Source organism: Sus scrofa, chromosome 6 (assembly GCF_054392235.1).
Source record: "Sus scrofa isolate SSC_HxYL_T2T_F1_AM1 chromosome 6, Sscrofa_HxYL_maternal_Yorkshire_Landrace_v2.0, whole genome shotgun sequence".
NCBI classification, from domain to species: Eukaryota; Metazoa; Chordata; class Mammalia; order Artiodactyla; family Suidae; genus Sus; species Sus scrofa.
This window is the reverse complement of record NC_139388.1, coordinates 73599259-73620793: the sequence shown is the minus strand read 5'-3', so window position 1 is coordinate 73620793 and position 21535 is coordinate 73599259. Positions and strand designations below refer to the sequence as shown.

General features: G+C 45.4%; 1 protein-coding gene across 8 annotated transcripts in view; it reads left to right on the top strand.

Moving 5' to 3' along the window:
- Nucleotides 1-21535, top strand: part of RERE (arginine-glutamic acid dipeptide repeats) — a 403553-nt gene that overhangs the window by 254507 nt on the left and 127511 nt on the right. For 2 of the 8 annotated variants that reach the window (XM_084962668.1, XM_084962667.1), the window contains exon 1: nucleotides 7338-7524. The exons of the other annotated variants lie outside the window; for them this stretch is intronic. Coding sequence is in view for 1 of the 2 variants with exons in the window: in XM_084962667.1 (XP_084818793.1) it covers nucleotides 7499-7524 (26 nt within the window). In the remaining variant the exon portion in view is untranslated. Of the gene's footprint in view, nucleotides 1-7337; nucleotides 7525-21535 lie in introns of those variants that run through there. 8 annotated transcript variants of the gene reach the window in all.

Sequence of the window (21535 nt, the reverse complement as noted above, 5' to 3'; positions counted from 1 at the left end):
GAAACCTTTCTACAGTCAGAATTTTTTGTTTGTTTGTTTTGGTTTTTTTTGTCTTTTGTCTTTTTAGGGCTGCCCCTGTGGCATATGGAGGTTCCTAGGCTAGGGGTTCAGTTGGAGTTGTTGCTTCCGGCCTACACCACAGCTCACAGCAATGCCAGATCCAAGCCGCGTCTGGGACCTACACCACAGCTCACGGCAATGCCGGATCCTTAACCCACTGAGCGGGGCCAGGGATCGAACGCGAAACCTCATGGTTCCTAGTCAGATTCGTTTCTGCTGAGCCACGATGGGAACGCCTCTACAGTCAGAATATTTTATTAAATATTTGAGAACCAAAATTGAAAAAAAATTATTGAGACGGAAATTTGGGCTTTAAAAGCAAATGAGCCTGTCCTGTCCTCTGTGGTGCATGAAGGGCTTATTGAATTTTTGGTTGTCCTTTCCCCACCTTCGCATCCCCCCACCTCTGCTCATTCAGTTGATTGGTCAGAACTTTCTTTCTTTGGTACTTTGGCCTTTTCAGTCTCTACTTTTCCTTTCTTGGAGAAATTCTCCTTACCTTTCTGCCCCAGGCCGGTGAGTCAGGAGGGGAAAGAGGTGATGGTGAATGGAGCCCCAGTCAGATCAAAAGCCCGCGTGGTGAGCGTTGAAGTGGAGGTGCCGTTATTTTTAAGTTATTGAGCATGAGCTTTCCGGGTACCAGGCCATTCCTTTCCCCTTGCTGAGTTAGTGTTCTTTAGGGATGCTGAGGCTAATGTATTACTTAAAAGGTAGCAGTTTGTGTACTGGTGGTCTCTGAGCAGGCTCTCGCTCTCTGACGCTCTCTTAGATGAGCATCCGTGGGCTCTCCAGAGGCTTGTCTGTAGCGTGAAACATCTGGTTCTTTGCTTCTTAAATGTCAGTCTTCTCTTGATAATCACAAGTTGGTGGACCACAAGTTGAGAGCTCTGATCTGATCTTCTGTCTTACCCAGGAGAGAATGTCCCCGGTCACCAGTAATCACCTGTGCCCTTCTGCTTTTCTTCCTCAGGAAGCAGGTTTTTCTTCTTCCTTCCTTCTTTCCTTTCTTCCTTCCCTTGGTCGTCTTTGTCTTCGTCTTCGTCTTTTTGGCTGCTCTATGGCATATGGAGTTGCTGGGCCAGGGATGAGATCCGAGCTGCAGTTGCGACCTAAACTGCAGCTGCATCAACACCAGATCCTTAACCCACTGTGCCCAGCTGGGGATCGAACCTGCGTCCCAGCGCTCCCAAGACACCACAGATCCCGTTGCACCCGCAAGAGGAACTCCCTTCCTCCCTTCCTTCTTCCCTCCCTCGCTCCCTCCCTCCTTCCTTCCTCTTTCTTTTTTTCACTGTATTAAGGTTGAAGTATTATTTTCATTATATTTAGCAGCCGTTGTTAACGGAGGCACTTGCAAGGACTTGTATTTAATCTCCATGACAGTGGCAGTAATGTTACTCATAATAGCAATAGCTAGTGAGCACTGTCCACCTGTCTCGGTGTTTTGCTTGCATGATTCATGTTATTTTCCTTTGTTTTGAAGTAATCTCAACCTTACAGAACAGGTGCTGGTAAAGCAGACGACCTTTGCTTAACAGAACCGGTTGAAAATATGTTGTCACTGTGAGGCTGCATGACACACTCATACTTAGTGTATTTCCTATGAACAAGGGAGTGTTGTTACCCTGGAATTCTGAGACCCCAGTCAAGTTTTATATCAACTGGCTCTAGCAGAAGACCTTCAGAGCAAAAGGAATCCAGGTCATCATTATAGGCTGAGTTGTTCATGTCTGTTAGTCTCCTTCAATCTGTGTTTTCTTTTCTTCTTCTTCTTCTTTTTTTTTCTGCCACATCATGCAGCTGCTTGTTGTGGGATCTCAGTTTCCAGACCAGGGACTGAACCTGGGCCCCAGCAGTGAAAGCACCAAGTCCTAACCACTAGGCCACCCGGCAACTCCCAATCTCCTTCAGTCTGGAAGCTTCTCAGTCTTTCCTTCAGTTCTTGACCTCGATATTCTGGAAGCGTATGGGCTAATTTTTTTTAGTAGACTCTCCCTCCATTTGCATTTATGATGTTATTTGTCATTAGATTTAGGTCATATATCTTTGACAGGGACGGTGCAAAAATCGTGTGTTCTTTTTTCTACATCTTATCAGATGCTACACAATTCTGGTTTGTCCCCTTGCGGGTTATGTTCACCTTGATTTGTTGAGTAACGTGACGTCTGTCGTGCTTTGCAGTTGTGCACTTTCTCCTTTTCCTTCCTAATGAACGGCCGTTGTGTAGGAGGTTGCTTTGAGACCGTGTAGAGCCTCTTGCTTATCAGACTTTGAATCATTCAGTTGTCTGTGTCAGGACGGATTAATGGCTGCCTCTTGTATTCAGTTGTTTCTACTCAGTTACTGTTGTTCACTTTGAGGTCCTCTTGTCCCAGATTTTGCGGAATGATACTTAGGAACCCAGCTCTGGTGCTCGGTGTGCCCATCATGTTGTGTCACTGTTCTCATGCCTCCAAGTAAACAGAGTTGGAGGGGGCAAGTGGGTGAGAGAGAATGCACTTTTCAGCTGCGTTTCTGCATCTGTATGTCTATAAGCGCCATACGTCAAATATTAGAAAATGAGAGTTCTCTTGCTGCACAGCGGGTTAAGGGTCTGGTGTTTTTTTACCACAGTAGCTTGGATCGCTGCAGGGATGTGGGTTTGATCCCTGGCCTGGGAACTTCTACATGCCATAGCTGCGGCCGAAAACAAAAAAGAAATTGGAATCTGGCAAAGCATTGAAACTATGCTTGTCCAAGTTGGGTTTATAGAATAAATGAAAGGTTTAATATGGTTTAATTTGTCTGTTAACATATTTTACCATTTTGACATGTTGAAGAAGAAAAAATATACATTCATCTTAATGTAGAAAAAGCGCTTGATAAAATTCAGCGCCCTTCCAGTATCGGTAGCGGGTGGGGAGAGTTAACTGCAGCGTGAAACTTACTTATTCTGGCAGTATGCTTATCAAAAACCTGCAGCAGGCACCATATTTAAAGGCGGAGTGTTAGAAGTAGTCTCTCTAAAATCACAAGAAATAGACGGATTCCAGTGACCGTTAAGATGTGAAAAAGAAAATATGTGAGGATCCTGAATGAGAAAATGAAGCTTTACAAAATGGTGCAGTAATTTTTACCGTAGAAAATCTAAGAAAGCGTGTGAGCGAGTGGTTAAAGCTGGTCAGATAGGGCAGCCGTGTGTAAATCCCAGTTCCAGGTCCACACACCAGGGGCAATTGCAAAATAAAATTTAAACAAGCTGTTTCTGAAACCCTCCCTTCTCTTGAAGGGAAATTACTACTCACTGAAAGTCAAATAGGATACCTTTTTTTCTAGTGAGTATTATTTTCTAGAGTTTCCCAAGTGTTACTTTTCATTGCTATTTTTGCTTTGCAACCTCTTGTTAGTAAATAAAACATTTTTTCTATTTCTGGTAGATGGAAAGCACTTTAAAATTAAATGCAGGACATTTCCATGTTGTAGCATTTACTTTACCTTTGATAAGCATAAATTTTCTGCCCACTAAAAAGTAAGTATTATAATGGACAGTTTTTATATAATAAGTATTTTTACTTTTAGAAGAAATCCATTAGTATTATATGTGCATTTCACCTGTTCAGCTGCGCTTTAATCTATTGAGAAGTGTTAATCCTTTACCTGTTATTCGCTGTGGATTAATTGGACTCGAGGAGGGGGGGGCTAGGATCCAGAGCCAATGTCGCTGTACCAGAATTCCAGGGCTTCTGTGAAGTCCTAGCAAAGGCCACAGAAGGAGGCACCAGGGCAGCCTCTGGGCAAGTTGCGTGTATCTCCTTGCAGGCAGCCAGGTGACAAGTTAGGGGAACATGGTGGCAGGAATGAGGGCCAAACAGGTTGTCAGCAGCAGCAGTCAAGCATCTGGTGTCCAGAATGACCAGCCGAGAAAACAATGCCGGGGTCTTCAAGACCCCTGAGTACCGAGCAGATCCTTGGTGTCTTGTCCTCCGTGTAAGACAAGGCTGGGTCAGCGGAAACAGAGCCCATTTCTAGAGTTGGAATGTTTGGTTAAAAGTGGCACATTGGCTCACCTAAATTACCAATCCACCAGGGTGCAGGGCGCCTTGATTTCTTTTGATGAGGAGGACTGGTCCCATATTCTGAGGTTCATTGAACTTGGTGCTGGATCTTCAATGGATTCTGTTTGGGAATGAGAGCGCAAGAGGAGCAGGTGGCCAGGCAGGTCCCTCGCTTCCGGTAGCATGTCCACTCAGGGTCCATTAGGACGAAGGGTTGAAGGCTAGTACAGGTATTTTGGGTTTCATATATTTTTAAACTTTTCAGTTTTCAATTTTATAGAAATAAAGAAGGGTTTAAAAAGGTCAGTACAGGAGTTCCTGTCGTGGCGTGGTGGTTAACGAATCTGACTGGGAGCCATGGGGTTGCAGGTTCGATTCCTGGCCTCACTCAGTGTGTTGGGGATCCGGCGTTGCCGTGAGCTGTGGTGTGGGTTGTGGACGCGGCTCAGATCCTGAGTTGCTGTGGCTCTGGCGCAGGCCGGAGGCTGCAGCTCTGATTCGACCCCTAGCCTGGGAACCTCCATGTGCCGCGAGAGCGGCTCAAGAAAAGGGAAAAAGACCAAAAAAATAAATAAAATAAATAAAATAAAAAAATAAAAAGGTCAGTACACAGGACTCTTGAGTATCTTTCACCCAGTTCACCAATCGTTAACGTTTTGCAATGTTTGCTTTATTATCTTATTTGCATTGAATTTACATTATGAAGTGTTATTTATCTTTTAAACTTTATTTACATATTTGCCTTATTGTCTGTGTTTCTGCCCTTTTATTTTCTGTTTGCCGTTATTACTTGATTATTTTCTCTACGGTGTGGTCCTTTCCTGAATCCTTTGGGAAGGAGTTGCAGACAGCAGACTTCTTTCTCCCTAAGTATTTAAATGTGGAACAAGGACATTCTCTTACATAACCGTGTATGGCCGTCAAAGTCAGGAAGTTAGCATTGATATGATGCTGTATCATCTATGACAGTCCACATGCAAATTTTGACAGTGTTTCTAATATTGCTCTTCATAGTAACTTTTCCCATATCACCACACATGGGTACCTAGTTGTCTCTCTTTAATATCCTTTGCCTCTCTTTGTTGTCATGATGTTTCCCAGCATGGTCTTTGTTTTGGGGTTTTTTTTTTTTTTTTTTTTTTTTGTCTTTTTAGGGCTGCACCCGCGGCATATGAAGGTTTTCAGGCTAGAGATCAAACCAGAGCCACAGCTACTGGCCTACAGCGCAGCCACAGCAACGCGGGATCCACGCCGCATCTGCAACCTATGCCACACTTAACCTACTGAGCAAGGCCAGGGATCGAACCCTCGCCCTATGGATACTCTGCTGAGCCTTGACAGGAACTCCTCCCTGGCCTTTTTTGTTGTTTGTTTGTTTGTTTGTTTTTCGTGGCATTGACATTTTTGAAGAGTAGGAGCCAGATTTGTTGAATATTCTTCGGTTTGGTTTGTTCGGTGCTTGCTCATATTAGATTTCCACAATGGAAAGTCTCATCTGCATTTCTTGAGTTGGGGTCACAGTAACCATTTTTATGCTGTGTTCCATAGAACAGTTTCCGTGTTTTTTTCACAGTAGTGATGAATTTATTAAATTATTATATTATGTTGATTACTCAAGTAAGTAATTTCCATGTGAAAAGGTTTGAGGTGTGTGTGTGTGTGTTTAATGCCCTTCTGAAGAGAATAGTTTTGGTCTTCACGTTGATGCTGTTTGACTCCTAGGTTCTAATTCAGTTGCTCTTGTTTTTACAAAGTCTTTTTCACCAGATTTGTTTCTAGTCACTCAAATTTGGGGACATGTTGTCTTTCGTACCAGTAGGGAGCTTGGTCTTCCCACCCGTTGGTCCTTGCTTCACGTGCAGGGTCAAAAGTAAAGCTTAATTAAGTGTAGTTCATATTTCTCGTGTAAATTACATTTTTTAGCATGATGAGAGTTTTTTATGTAGTCATACTCTCCGTTTAGCTCCAAGGAAGTAGAATTACTTTAGGAATCTTGAAGACGCTGTCTCCTTTTAAGCAGGTTTTTATCAACTCCCTGACATTTGGGGGGGAAGGGCCTTGACACTGCTCTTTCCTGCCTTCTCTTGGCCTTTACAGATTTGGGGGCGTTTTATGGTCTTCTTTTAAAATTACAACTAAGTAAAAATAGACCCACTTCTTAATTTGCAAGTGGAAACTGAGTGGACATACCCACCCAGGACTAGGATTTCTTTTGTGGTTGATGGTCCAGTTTGCCTTTTGCTGGAGGTGGAGGTCAGGGAAGGGGGCATAAAATGTGATTTTTAAGGATTTTAACAGACGTGTCCTGGCTGGTGCTGGGCAATATGAAAACTTTGTCATGCTCAGTATGTCTAGGCTGGTGGGATCTTGCTTATGTAGCTTTGGAAATCTTTTCTGATTAAATTTTTTAAATAAACCTCGTTTCACGGCATGTGAGGAAGAATGACTGGAGTTTGGAATCAAGAGACCTCATCCGAGATTTTTCGGTGCTCAGGTGTCTGTGGCAGGTTGCTCTCTGACCCCTTGGTTTGAGCCTTCCCCGCCTTGTGGCTAGAAGTACGTTCCTTGTGCTCTCCATCCCATATGGGGTTGGTATCACAGTAGATGTTTTTAATTTAGTGTTTAGTGACTTTAGAGCCTCTTATCTGAGGGAGATTGAGCCCTTAAGGGAGACCGGATTTTCTTTAGCTTTTCTGCTTGCCGTCCCACCAACCCTGTGCCTGTGACTCTGATGCTGCCCCGCGCCCTGTTCCTGGGCCCTTTCCCAGATGTTAAAGTTTTCAAAAAGAGCTCTGTGGGGCTGCGGACCTTAAGTAGCCGCCACCCCCATGTTTTTAAGTGTCCTGCGGGGTTTCTGTTGATTGGTCCTACGGCAGTCATTCATAGCTTTATCTTTTGAGTCGCTTCCTTCCTGATGCTCTTGCTGTTTAAAAGCATTTTCCTTGATACGGAAAGACGAGACGCAACTTGCTGCTGCTCTGTTCTGACCGAGCGAGCGGGGCGTTTGTCCCAAGCCGGGGCGGCCGGCCTGCGAGGTCCCCGCGGTGGGCCGGCTCGGATCCCCTTTCGGGGCCCCACTTCCCTGCACACTAGCTTGGTTTGCAGGGCGAAGCTGCGGAGGCTGTGGCTGGGCTTTATTTACGGAAACAGCGGGCCGAGATGGATGGCGCGGCGAGACGGTGTGTGGATGAGGGCGGGTCACAGCACATGCTCAGTCCTGTCAGTGCAGGGGGAAGTTTCTGCGTTCTGCGCGCAGCTTAGGTCACAGCACAAGCTCAGTGCGGGCTCTGTGAGGTCTCTCGGGCTGCATGTGCCTCCATTTTGAGTTGTGAGAGTCGAAGGGGCCGAGTTTTCCCAGGAAGTGGCGGTGCAGGGCGAGCGCCGACCCCGTCAGCCTGCCAGTCATGGATGACCCCTTCAGCCCCTGCAGGTAGGCTCCCGCCCACCCGCCTCTCGCGCAGAGGGGTGGCTTTCACCGCCCCCTGACTCCTGGGGACGTGCGGCATCGTTTCGTCATCCACAGCGCACGTTCCAGCCTCGGATTCAGCCCTGGCTTTTGAGGAGGGGCTGCTGCGAAGCCTGGCCTCAGGGCCGGAGCGGGTCTCCTGGGAGATGCTGAGGCGCCGGAGAGCGCCCTCCGGTCCCTCTGGCCCCCCTCTTCCCACCCCTGCCTGGTGCCAGCTTGTTTGCCATGGGCACCTGCAGAGCCAACCTGCGGGCTGCGGCAGGCAGGGCACCTGGGCCCGGAGCCGCTCTGTTTGGATGGTTTCGGGAGGGGGGAGGTGGGCAGCTATTGGTTGCTTTGAAGGTGGGTGGAACTTGTTTTGATGGAGAGCCTGTTTGCCGAGCAAATTATAATCCTGGCAGTCTTTTTCTCCCGTCTGAAATAGCGCATACATTTTGACGCACACAAGGAATGGATGTGGATTATGGTGGCAAGAGTATCACCTTAAAATGGGTTTTTTAAGAAAGGAAATGTTATGCCACATCATTTTCTATTGCTGCCATAGGAAGCCACCCATTCTATCTTTTGGAGCTCGTGGAAAATGTCTTAGCAATTAAAATACAGTGGCATTTGTGTTAGAAGTTAAGGTTCCAGGCTTTTGCTTATTTCGTTTCTTTTGGCAAAAGATGCATTTGTTGTGTATGTGCATTTTGTGGTGTGGCTTGTGAATTCCTTAGGAGAGGAGTGAATGGGGGAGCTGGTGCTGAGCAGGTGGAGGCATCGACAAGGCCAGGCATTGTGCCCTCTGCTCCATGGGATGGACTCCAGTCTCTTCTGTGTTTGCAGACTGGGCTGAGAGAGGTGGCTCCTCCGTGGCGAACTCGGGGAGCCTGTCATAATCAGCAGGTTTAAGGCCAGTTGGGTTCTTACCCAAGTCCATATTAAGTGAAGTTTTTGAATTATTTGAATTAATCATCCCTTTGTGTTTCCTCTTTCTTTTTTTCTTCTGATAGAAGTTGGAAAACATTTGGAAGGGACCCTGAAGTTTTGTGCCCTTGTGAGGGTAAAAAGACGCGTACAATATAGAAGAAGGTACAGATGAAAGACTCTCAGGCGAGGGAAGACATTGATGATACAGGGAGAAATTCTTCTTGTGAGCTCTTCGATGCATATACATAGAGAGCTGTGAGCGGTTAACTCTTGTCTGAGGAGGCCCATGATTTGGGGGGACAGATTTTAGGAAGGTTACTGATGAATTATAGGCACCAAAAATATTGACGCATAATCTGGCTTCTCGTGGGTTCAGCGTGGGGACTGCAGTTAAATGAATTATAGGCACTAAAAATGTGATTGGCGCCTAAGCTGGCTTCTCGCTGGGTCCTTGTGAGGACTGCAGTGGAGGAGCTGAGGGGCACGGGGTGACCGGGGGTGAGTGACCTGCTCCCTGCCGTTCTCCCCGCCCTCTTCATTCCTGTGGGTGCCGTCTTCCCCTTCTGATCTCACGCACTTGAACAGTGCACCTGGGAGTTTGGGGCAAACACCCGCTGCTACATCGTGTCCAGTTGGCTTCTGGAACTTGTCCTCTCTCCCTTCACTCTGAAGCACCGTTTTTCTGCCTTCCCACTCCTGCCCTGTGAGTCTGAATCCCCTTCTCTAGCCTGGAGACGCCGGCAGTGCAGCCCTTGCCGGGCATTTCCACTGTGCCATTCTTGCAAGACTCCGGTTTCTGACTCATTACAGAAAACCCATTGTTTGAATCGGGGGAGGACTTGTTAGGAAACCATCCCTGGGACTACGTTTCTGTTGGATCTTTTCGGTTGTCCTCAGTTCCCAGTAGATTGTGCTGACAACTGGGCCTCCGGCATAAATTAAATGAGGGGCATCTCTGGTCAGAGAAAAGACTAGATTTGGAGCTAGATGATAGAGTTAAGTTCTACCTAATAAGTGACATTGGCCAAGCTGCGGCATTGGCTAAGTTCCTTCCCTCCTCTGAACCTCTGTTTTCTCATGAGTCATGTGGGGATAAATATTTCTCACGGTTGTTATAACGATTGGAAGCAAACAGTGTGAAAATGCTTGGCACATAGTTGCTCAGTGTATTATTATTAGTTCAAAGTCCAAGTCTACAATCTTGTGTAGGTATCGTTATCTTACCAACATCTGTATGTTTTTTTTTTTCCTCTCTCTCTTTTTTTTTTTTTTTTTTTTTCCCGTCTTTTGCCATTTGTTGGGCCGCTCCTGCGGCATATGGAGGTTCCCAGGCTAGGGGTCTAATCGGAGCTGTTGACACCAGCCTACGCCAGAGCCACAGCAACGCGGGATCCGAGCCGTGTCTGCGACCTACACCACAGCTCATGGCAACGCCGGATCGTTAACCCACTGAGCAAGGGCAGGGACCGAACCCGCAACCTCATGGTTCCTAGTTGGATTCGTTAACCACTGCGCCACGACGGGCACTCCTGTATGTTTTGATCTATTCAACGAAGACAGACTTGGGAATCGTGTTAGGTTTTATGGTAATTAAATCAATGCCTGGTATGCTTAGCCACCATTCTCCTTATGCTCTTTGGGTGTTTATGTTTTTCTTTTTTCTTCTTAAAGTTTTTTTTTTTTTTTTTTAAACCTTACTTCCGTGAGGTGTAACATCGAGTGTCTGCAGCAGTAAGTGTTGTTCTGTCATTACCAGTCTCTCTAATAGAGGGAAGGAGTGTGATTATGCCTCTGTCTCCACCCCAGCTGCCGCCACCATCCCTTCCCCTCTCACACTCACTCCACTGCAGTGAAGAGGAATAAACTGATGGTCCTATCTTTTTTTTTTTTAAGCAGCATTTCACAGGGAGTTCCCATCGTGGCTCAGGGGAAATGAATCTGACTAGCATCCATGAGGACACGGGTTCAATCCCTGGCCTCACTCAGTGGGTTAAGGATCCTGTGATGTAGGTCACAGACGCAGCTCCCACCTGGTGTTGCTGTGGCTGTGGTGTAGGCCGACAGCTACAGCTCTGATTGGACCCCGGGCCTGGGGACCTCCATTATATCATGGGTGTGGCCCTATAAAGATTAAAAAAAAAAAGAAAAAAGGCATTTCCCAGAGACTTCCCAGTGGGAACACAGAGACATTCAGACACACATCGTAGACATACTTGCTTGGTCCAAAGTCCCTCTTTTTCTGAGGTGAATCCATTCTGGTTTATTATAAAGTTTGCTTTCAGTGTGCAGAAAGCCAGCAACAGTTTTAGTCAGGTGATTGGCTTTATCTTTGAATATTGCTGCTTTATAAACGATGGTTGATTTTTTTTTTGAGTCTTTTTTTTTAATATATATAATGATTTTTATTTTTTCCATTATAGTTGGCTTACAGTGTTCTATTTTTTACTGTACAGCAAGGTGACCCAGTCACACATACGTGTATACATTCTTTTTTCTCATCCTGCTCCATTGTAAGTGACTAGATGTAGTTCCCAGTGCTATACATCAGGATCCATTCCAAAGGCAATAGTTTGCATCTATTAACTACGGTTTATTTTAAAAATAAATTTGTTTTCTAAAGTGTGTGTGTGTGTGTGTGTGTGTGTGTGTGTGTGTGTGTGTGTAGAGCTTTGTGTTGGGTGTGGTCCTTCTTTGCGGTAGGTGATGACAGTAGAACCCAGAGGAGCCTGAGTTGGAAGGGGGTCATGTGTGTGGGCACATGTGCTGCCTTTTTCTATGTGATGGGGAAGAGGTCAGGCAAATAAGAACTTTAGACAGTGGAGCAAGGTCACTGCAGTGTTTTGAAACTGGATCTTTTCTCACGTTATTTTAAAAGATTTTTTTTTTTTCTTTTACCAAATTTTTTTTTTTTCCTGATACTACATATTATTATGTGGAGGCCGTATTTACTGCATCTTATTGTCAGCATGGAAACTTTTCTTATTCTTTAGCCAATACTTAAGTTCTTTTTTAGGGGGAAGGGGGCCTGCACCCGAAGCATGTGGACATTCTCAGGCCAGGGATTGAATCCACGCTGCAGTTGCAGCCTGCGGTACAGCTGCGGCAACACGAGATCCTTAACCCATGGGCCACAAGGGAACTTCCTAGCCAGTGCCTAAGTTCTTGGCGCTGAACTCTGAATTACGTTCAGGGACTCTGGGAGGAGAGAGGCTTGGGATCCTCTGTAATTAACTCACTGTGACCCCTCAACAGAGCACTTTTCTGTCCCCGGGCTTGAGTTTCTTTTGTTAAGCAAGATGCCTGGGATCAGATGAGCTCTGGGGAACTTGCCATCAGAGAAGATTTTAGAAAATTATGATTCTGGATTTTAATGACTTCCTGTCTTGACCTTTGCCTTTATGTTTGAATTTGGAACATTAACTCTTCCAGCGCTGATGGTCTTTTCCTTTGAACAAATACCGAATTTTGTTCCCCCTGGGCCATTTATCAGGCCTGCTTCAGGTCAACCTTGCTTGAAGGGGCTGGCCTTCTGTCACAGGGGATTTGACTTAATCTTGCAGTGAGTCACTTCTTTGCTATTTGTGGCTAGGCATAGTTGAGTTACAATATCGTAGTCGTTTATTCATTTAGAATCTATGTGGTGAGTGCCCATGGGCTCTGGCCTATAGTGGTAAGCTACGGTCAGATGCGACGCCTGCCCACATGGTGCTTGCGGTCTCAGCACGGAAATGAACTGTTAAATCATGACCGTGGCAAGAGGCTGAAGGAGAGCTGGGTGGTACTTTGGGGACTCATAACAGCGGGGTTATCTCCTATCCTCAGGCCTGCCAGGGCTTCGCGCTAATAATAGGAATGACTCCTGTGCAGCAGGCCCTCTGCCTTCTTTCCATGGGTCCCCTTTTATTTTTACCGCAGTTCCATAGAGTCGCTGTTACAAACTTGATTTTGTAGATGTGCTCAGAGAGACTGAGTTGTGTCCTCAGCATCACACTGAGAGCCCACAGAGTCTTGGACTAAAATTTTAATCTGGGCTCATTGGACTCTGCACGTGGGCATCTAGACTCCAGTGTGTGTAACAGCTCCGCGCTCCCACTGGCGGGTGGCTGCATCCTGGGACAGCCTGGCTATAGACAAAACTGGGATTTTACTCCAATTTAGGGAAATGTTTTTCTTTCCAACAGTGAATGGGAACATGTAGTGGAACAGAATTTAGATGTTCCTCTGGGGTGCAGCAGGTTGAGAATCCGGCATTGCTGCTGCTGTCGTGCAGCTCGCAGCTGTGGCACGGGTTTGATCCCTGGCCCAGGAACTTCGGCATGCTGTGGGTGAGGCCAAAACAAAATATATATGGATTTATTTATTTGCTTTTTAGGACTGCACTTGGGCACATGGAGGTTCCCTGGCCAGGGGTCTAATCAGAGCTACAGCTGCAGGCCCACTGCCACAGCCACAGCAATGGATGATCGGAGCCGAAGCTCACAGCAACGCTGGATCCTAAACCCACTGAGTGAGGCCAGGGATCGAACCCACCACCTCATGGTTACTAGTTGGATTCGTTTCTGCTGAGCCATGACGGGAACTCCTATATGGATTTTTGAGAAGCTGTATCAGACTTAAGACATTTTGGAGTTCTGATTGTGGCTCAGAGGACTAAGGCCCCAATGTTGTTTCTTTGAGGATGCAGGTTTGATTCCTGGCCTCACTCGGTGGGTGAAGGGTCTGGCGTTGCATAGCAGAGTCCACAGATGGGGCTCAGATCTCGTGTTGCTGTGGCTGTCATGTAGGCCTCTGCTGCAGCTCTGTTCACCTTGGCTGGGAACTTGCGTATGCTGCAAATGCAACCATAAAGGCAGGAAGGGGGGTTCCCATTGTGGCTCAGCGGGTTACGAACCTGACTGGTATCCATGAGGATGTGGGTTTGATCCCTGAACTCACTCGGTGGAGGATCTGGTGTTGTCAGGGCTCAGATCCCGAGTTATCGTGGCTGTGGTGTGGGCCCGCAGCTGCAGCTCCCATTAGACCCCTAGCCTGGGAACCTCCATATGCCTTGGGTGTGGCCCTAGAAAGAAGAAAAAGAGAGGGAGGGAGGAAGGAAGGAGCCAGTTTCAAATTTGTTGAAAAGAAAGCTTTAGAAACAGGTCTTCCTGCTGGAGAAATTTGAGAACTCAGCACACCATTCTGGGCTTCCTTCCTACCAGTCTCTCCTTTTCACTCCTGCCCACTACCCTTGAAAAAGAAGTGATTCTGGTAAATCCCCTTTTTAAAAAATGCGTTTTATGGATGTATAATGGATTTTCAAGGTTGTGTTAATTTCTGCTGTACTCTCGCCTTTTGATTTTCCTAAAATTTGGTGAATTTCATCCTGGACCCACAGTCTATTTCTATGGTCTTTTTCTGAATGAGCTAGAAAGTAGAGCTTCTAGAGTCTTCTTTCTGTTGGTTTCAATGTCAGTCTTGCCGCTCAACTTGACGCCCTATAGAAAAGATATGGGCGAGCTACTGTCTGAGCCTTGAGATCTGAAGAACAGATAAAGACGGATCGCTCTGTGATTTCATTCTCACATGACGCTGGCCACAGAGCAGAGGCCTGACTGCACACTTACCGGCGCCAGCCTTCTGGGGCTGGCCACTGCCTGCTCTGCCGTTACCTTCTGGCCGTGCGTTGTGATGGGAAGCGGTCAAGTCAGCTGACTGTGAACGGCCTCTGTTCTGCCAGTTTGTGACCCCATGTTCTTGTCCTTCTCCTTCCCCCGTAGAGCCAAATCCTTGTCCTAAGCAGTCACCATGACCGTACAGAAATATTGGGTGCCCTGAGCGAGCGTCCACAGACCCTTGCCACCCACACACTGCCCCCTCTTCCAGGTGAAGGAGTGGTTTGGTCTGGGCAGGCTCCTGCTTCCAGCCCACAAGCTCTTCCCAAGGAGCCTGCGGCGTCTGGCCAGCTGCCTCCTTGTCTCCTTTGCATAGATGCTTCTCCCTTTTTGATATTCAGTTGCAGGCTTCCAGCTCCTTTCTGTCCATTCCCTGTTTACTTCTTAGACGAAAACGTTTCCATGGTAACAGGTTACTTTTCAAAGGGAACATCTTGTCATTTTATTTAATCCACTGCAGCTGAAGAGGACTGAAATATTAAGTTGTAGTTGCCATGGATACTGCTTTATTACATCGGTTTCTTTTGTATCAGATTTCATATACAATGAAATTCTCTCTATTTTTTTTTTTTTTTAACTCAAGGAATAAACACAATGACTTACCATTATTGTTGTAATTTGGCTTCTGGGACTATTTTTTCGTATTCCGAAGCAAATATTTGCAGAATAATGGGAATTAAATTCAGCTGTTTTGAAAAAAATATTCATTATTTACATTAACTGCCAGAGAAATTCTACCTCCTTGCTAGTAAAGATGGGGTCTTTTTTTTTTTAATGATTCCCAGCTAAGGATGTCTCAAAAAAGATGACCCAGCAAGAGACATCCCTAGCAAATAGAAAAAAAATATGTGACTTGAGTTAATTCCTTGAATCGCATTGCTCATTAACTGTGACATTCTTTCTTCAGTTACTTGTGCAGCTGTGGGCGGTATATTTTGAGGGAATCTATTTGTGTTTTATTTGACTTTTCTCATGTCTGGCTTGCTTTCTTATCTCTAGTCTGTGAACTAACCTCATCTTTGACTTTGAGCAACTTTTCATTGATTCAGTGCTCTGGTGCATCTTTTGCTCACGCTCCCCAATAGGTAAATTGATTAGTAGCATCAGAAGCTGGACTTGGAGGAGTTCTCTCTCGTGACATGGCCAGTTAAGGATCTGCTGTTGCCACTCAGGTCGCTGTGGGGCTCAGGTTCAGTTCCTGCCCTGGGAACTTTCAAATGCCATGGGTGTGGCCTAAAAAAATCTCCCAAACCCTGAACTTGGGACGTGAGTTCATTGTATCTATAGTTCTTTGCCGTTTTACAAGTGTAGCTTTGTGTTCCATAATCGCAGATTATCTGTTCCATAATCACAAAGATTCCACTCCCTTCTCTCTTCCCCTGCCGTTCTGAATGCTTGGCAACCAGTAATTTGTTCTCCAACTCGATAAGTTGGTCTCCCCCCATTTTATGGCCACACCTTCAGGAAATATGGAAGTTCCTGGGCTAGGGATTGAATTGGAGCTGCAGCTGCTGGCCTACACCAGAGCCACAGCAACTCGGGATCTGAGCCCCATCCGCAACCTACACCATTGCTCGCGGCAGCACCAGATCCTTAACCCACTGAGTGAGGCCAGGGGTGGAACCTGCATCCTCATGGATACTAGTTGGGTTCTTAACCAGCAGAGCCGCAGCGGGAATTCCATATAATTTTGTCATTTTGATGTTGATTAAATCAGCCTTTAACTTTGATAGGTTTTCTCTATTAACATGCTTTTCAAACTTAAGAAAGTAACTTTTTGATTATTTTGTCTGCTTTTGGTGCTTGATGTGAACACAGAACTGACTTAGGGAAAAGGATATGGCTTCTGGTAGTGGTTCTGTTTGTAATTAGTTGTGTGATTTTGGTTTAGTAACTTAATCACTGTGTTCTATGGGAGTGTGGGTGGGAGCTCTGACTTTGGAGTCAACTAGAGTTTGAATTCTAGTTTTTCCCACCTGTCAGCTATGTGATCTTGGACAATTTCATAAACTCTCTTCGCTTTGGTTTCCTGTCTGGACAGGTAATAATAGCACCTACCTACCTTACAGGGTCATCCTTAAGGTTAGATAAGAAGATATATGGAATTTGCTTAGCTCAGAATGCCTGGTACTTGGTAAATGTTCAGTGTACACATTTGTTTCGTTATTGATGCTGTAATTACTACTGCTATTATTATCTATTAATGGAGATACTGCCTCATAGAGGTGTCATGGGAATAATGAAATAATGGATGCTCGGCGTAGAGAGTACTTAGCAGGTGATAACTAGTAGCACTGTTTTGTGTTTGTCATGCAGGTATAAGATGACTGAGTTTAAGACCACGTGCATACGTGAAAACCCCGAGGCAGAGGTGTGCATAGGGGTGTCTTGCATTGTCCCGAGATACGACTTCCATCTTTGGTTGCTTATTACATGTATAATATCCTCTATCTGACTTTACTGGGATTTACACTGTCCTTGGTCTGGATTTTCCTTCTTTAATGGATGGCCACCCTGCTTTTGCCCAAACGTACCTTGTTAATGAAGCAGTGCTGTACAGCAAGCAGAAACTTTGTTAGTAGCTATGTTGTTTTAAACATAAGATAGAATAAAATCTGAATTTCTCTGACTAACATTACTAGCGCTTTCATTAGTATAAAAATATGAATTAAGGGGTTCCTGTCATGGCTCAGTGGTTAACGAATCTGACTATCCTCCATGAGGATGCAGGTTTGATCCCTGTTCTTGCTCAGTGGGTTAAGGATCCGGCATTGCCGTGAGCTGTGGTGCAGGTCACAGATGCAGCTCGCATCTGGCGGTGCTGTGGCTCTGGTGTAGGCCGGCAGCTAGAGCTCCGATTAGACCCCTAGCCTGGGAATCCCCATATGCTGCGGGTGCAGCCCTAAAAAGTGGGAGAAAAAGAAAAGAAAGAAAAAGAATTAAATGAATTAATACATGGAAATGAGATAATACTATAGAGCACCTGTAGAGCAGATAGAAAGTTAGGTCTTGCTAGTAATTGAAGGATTACCCTGGCATTTTCTAGAGTAAAGGCCTTTTGAATTTTAACCTCCAAAATATATGAATATTTTTTGGCATGTGGAAGTTCCTTGGCCAGGGATCAGACCTGAGCCACAGCATGACAATGCCAGATCTTACCCCGCTGTGCCGCAAGGGAACTGTAACCTCCAATGTGTTTTTAAAAATTTGCTCCAGTTAACCTTTACTGGACAGCGGCCCCCAAGTTACTCCTGGTCCCAGGGACTTCCAAAAGTGGCTCCAGACTTTGCCTTCCATTAATATGGGCGCCATCAGTGCCTGTCCTTTCCTTAGGGCCCTTCTCTGTGTAAAGTGTCATACTTCTGAAGAGGGTACACGTGTCAGTGTCTCTTTTCCTGAACAAAGTGTAAGGTTCTCATGTTTCATGTTGGGGGGCTGGACTGAGGAAGGAGTGAATGTAGACAGAAGGACAAGTAATAGAAAACAGCAACCAACCAAATCATTATAGTTGGCTTCCAGTATTTTCTGGAGTTCAGAATGTATGCTATCCAGTGCTTCTCAAGGCTGGTTTACAGGCCCCATTGTTAATTTGATCAAATCGCAGCCCTTGAGCGCCAGTCTTTGCCATAGTCCATGTGATGAGGTGGGAAGCCGGATGAAAGGCTGCTGGTGCAGACCAGAGACACACGTGAGTTGAGTCAGAGGCTCAAAGAGCCACTTCTTTCATAGAGCACCATTTTTTATTGGAAAGAATAACCGACAAACTGTGCTCACTCGTTTGGGTAATTGGCAGATATTTTCTTGAAAATGAAGGAAGTGAGCCTGCCATTCTAAGGAAAACAGCTGATGCAAAAATTAGGGCTTTCAAGTAATAGTTAGAATTTTGAAGAACTTGTACCTACTGCTTTGAGCTTTACAGCTTCTCTGTGCTTATAGGCTTTTCCTTTGAGATGTGTGGTGATACTAATGAATGTTATTTTTAAGAAATACTGTGTATGTTGTAACATTTATGTTCCAAATATGCTAACATTTGGAAGATCTGCAAAACTTAGTGAACTAATATTTTCCATCTAGCCAATGAGTGACAAAATCAGTGGAAGATGGATTCAAAGATAGATTTTATTTTATTTTTATTTATTTATTTATTTTTGTCTTTTTGCCTTTTCTAGGGCCACTCCCATGGCATATAAGGTTCCCAGGCTAGGGGTCTAATCAGAGCTGTAACCACTGGCCTACACCACAGCCACAGCAACAAGGGATTGGAGCTGCATCTGCAACCTACACCACAGCTCACGGCAACGCTGGATCCTTAACCCACTGAGCAAGGCCAGGAATGGAACCTGCAACCTCCTGGTTCCTAGTCGGATTTGTTAACCACTGCGCCACAACGGGAACTCCCAAAGATAGATTTTAATGTAAAAGATTCCTAAAGATCGTTGATAAGGTTTTAAGATTCACATTGTACAAAGAAGAATCACCGGTTGAGTTTTGGTGTCATATCAAAAAGAATATCTGTAATTATCAAAAAGACTATTCACATAGTCTTTGTTTCCCCAGTTGTATGTTTGTGTGAGGCCAGATTTTTTTCAACTTATTTTTTCTGCTCGTGCTGAAGTTCTGGGGCCAGGATTCAAACCCAAGCCACAGCAGTGACAGCATCAGATCCTTAACCTGATGCACCACAAGGGAACTCATAGATTTTTTTCCCATATATTTAAGCTGGAAGAACATATTGCAACAGATTGACTGTAGAAACAGCTATGAGAATCCACCTCCCTTCTACTGAGTCAGATATTAGGGTGATTTGCAAAAATGTAAAACTATACCTCTGTTTTTACTGGGTTTTTTTGTTTAAATTCAATTATTTTTTATAAGAATATGTTTTATTTTGTCATAAGTCTGTTGAGATTAAAATTAAGGAAATATTTTGAAATTCCTCTAAGATACAACTTTTTTGAGATACTCAATAACTTGAGTGTAAAGGGGTCCAAAAAGTTTGAGAATTGTTGTACATAAAAGGAAAAAATGTAGTACTCAGCATATGATGATTAAGTGTGTTTTCTGCAGAGAGTAGCTACTCCCTTTAAAGAATAATTCCTGGTGATTTTTGTCACGTTTTACATCATAGTAGGCCGGAAATATTCCTGTAACCAAGGGATTTTCAGTTTGTCCTCAAGGAGAAGTGATGCCAGACAGGCATCTGGTCTCAGGTCTCAGAACAGTCTCAGGTTCCGGGGGCAAGAAGAAGTGAATGAAACCCGCATTCCTCAACTCCCTCCGAGAGCTTGCAGTCCCAGAGCCGGGAGGTCGGCTAAGTCCAGATTAGTCACTGCAGTGTCGCCACTGCTGCAGGTGAAAGGGGACCATTGAAGAGACTCATGGGGGGCAGGGGAGGAAGCATCAAAGGAGGAGGGGTTGAGAGGCTCCCTGGACTCCAGGCACAACTGGATACCGGCAACTTCGCAGGAAGAAGCCCACCTTTTTTTTTTTTTTAAAAGGCCCACACCTGCAGCATATGGAGGTTCCCAGGCTAGGGGTCCAATCGGAGCTACAACTGCTGGCCTACGCCACAGCCACAGCCATGCTGGATCCTTAACCCACCGAGCAAGGCCAGGGATCAAACCTGACACCTCATGGATACCAGTCAGGTTTGTTTGCGCTGCGCCTCGCCAAAATGGGAACTCCCAGCAACCCACTTTTTGATTTTCTTCTTTAGTTCATATTCTCACAGTTTTTCTGTCAGTTGCATATAGTTTTCTCTAATAGGATTTTTTGCTACCAACCTCTCTCTCGGACCCAAAACGTATTTCTGCCATGTATTCTGTATTCAGGAGTCCCTGCTGTAGTGACTAGTGCTGTTGTCTACTTGCCTTGGATCCCACTCCTGCTCAAAAATCACCACGCTGCATCTCTTCCTGTGAAACCGTAACATTTAAAAATTGCATAGGATAGGAATTCCTTGGTGGCTTAGCGAGTTATGGATCTGGTGTTGTCACTGTAGCAGATTGGGTCACAGCTGTGGCGTGGGTTTGATCCCTGGCCCTGGAACTTCCACTTGCCATGAGCATAGCTCCCCCCCAAGAAAAAAATTGCCTAGGATAGAGAAATATTTTTGCTGTAAAAATTGATTTATAATTTTAAAAGGTTCTTTTTAATCTAATCTACTCCTTAATAAAGGTACTTTTTAGTACCCTTTCTTGATATAGACATGAAAGAGAGAAGCACATTTGTAATTTAGGTTCATAAGGTATCCCGACACAGTTTTTGGCCTCACTTGTTTTATTGTTAGCATTATTAATATTTATTAGTCTTCCATTTTTACCCAAATAAGAGGGGGATATAAGCAGTTCTGTTCAATAAAGTATTTGGAGTTTTTATTATTGTGGCACAATTTTGAGCTAAATATGATAATATTGACTGATTAAAATATTAAAAGTAACCCTTCCCCAACCCACATAAAAAATAAAAAAGAGGAAAAATGTGAAAATAAAAATGAACCGGGGAGGTCCTGTGGTGGTTCAGTGGAAACCAACAGGACTAGTATCCATGAGGATACAGGTTTGATCCCTGGCCTCACTCAGTGTTGCCTTGAGCTGTGGTGTAGGTTGCAGATGCGGCTTGGATCTGGCATGACTGTGCCATAGGTCTGCAGCTACAGCTCCGATTTGACCCCCAGCCTTGGAACTTATGTATGTTGTGGGTGCAGCCCTAAAAAAAAGAAGAAGGAATCAGGGATATTTGTCCTGGAATTATTCAGGATTTAGCAGTGCGTGGAACAGTGAAGGCAAGGTGCTTTCATGAGCAGCCTTTTGGGAACCTTGGCATAACATAGACCTTCTGGAAGAACCTGAAAGTTGAGCCGTGGGCACAGCGTCCTGGACGGGCTGTGGCTGAAGCCCTCTGAGATGATGTGCTTTGGCTTGGCCTGCTTGTATGCAGGCAAGCATTTGGAAAGTGTTTAGAAATAAAGGAGAGAGCCTTTGGCAGCTAATTTTTGCTCATGCAAGTTACGAAACAGAAAGGGACAAGTTGGAAGGGAAATGGTTGGTAACACTGCTTGTTGTTTTTAAAACTCAGATTAAAATAGCCTCCTCTGCATACCTCCCCAAACGGCTTCTCTTCTCGTAATTCCCACATAAACCTTCGAGAATGCCAACCGTCTTCCAGCTCCGCGTTCTAACACCCCCCGCCCGCCCTGGAGCAGGCTTTTCTCCCACCGGCCCCTCTTTCTCGCTTTCCCACTGGGCGGGGGCTTACTGGGAAGCCCCCTTGCCTGCCCCGTGCTCCTCATCTCGGCCTCCTGGTTTCATCACCCCCGTAGCACTTGGTCCCCGGTTTTCTGCTGCAGCGCCTGGTGCGCATGGCTGTGGTGCTTGGACCTGGCGTGTAGGGCCCGGATGCCGCCTCCCCGAGCA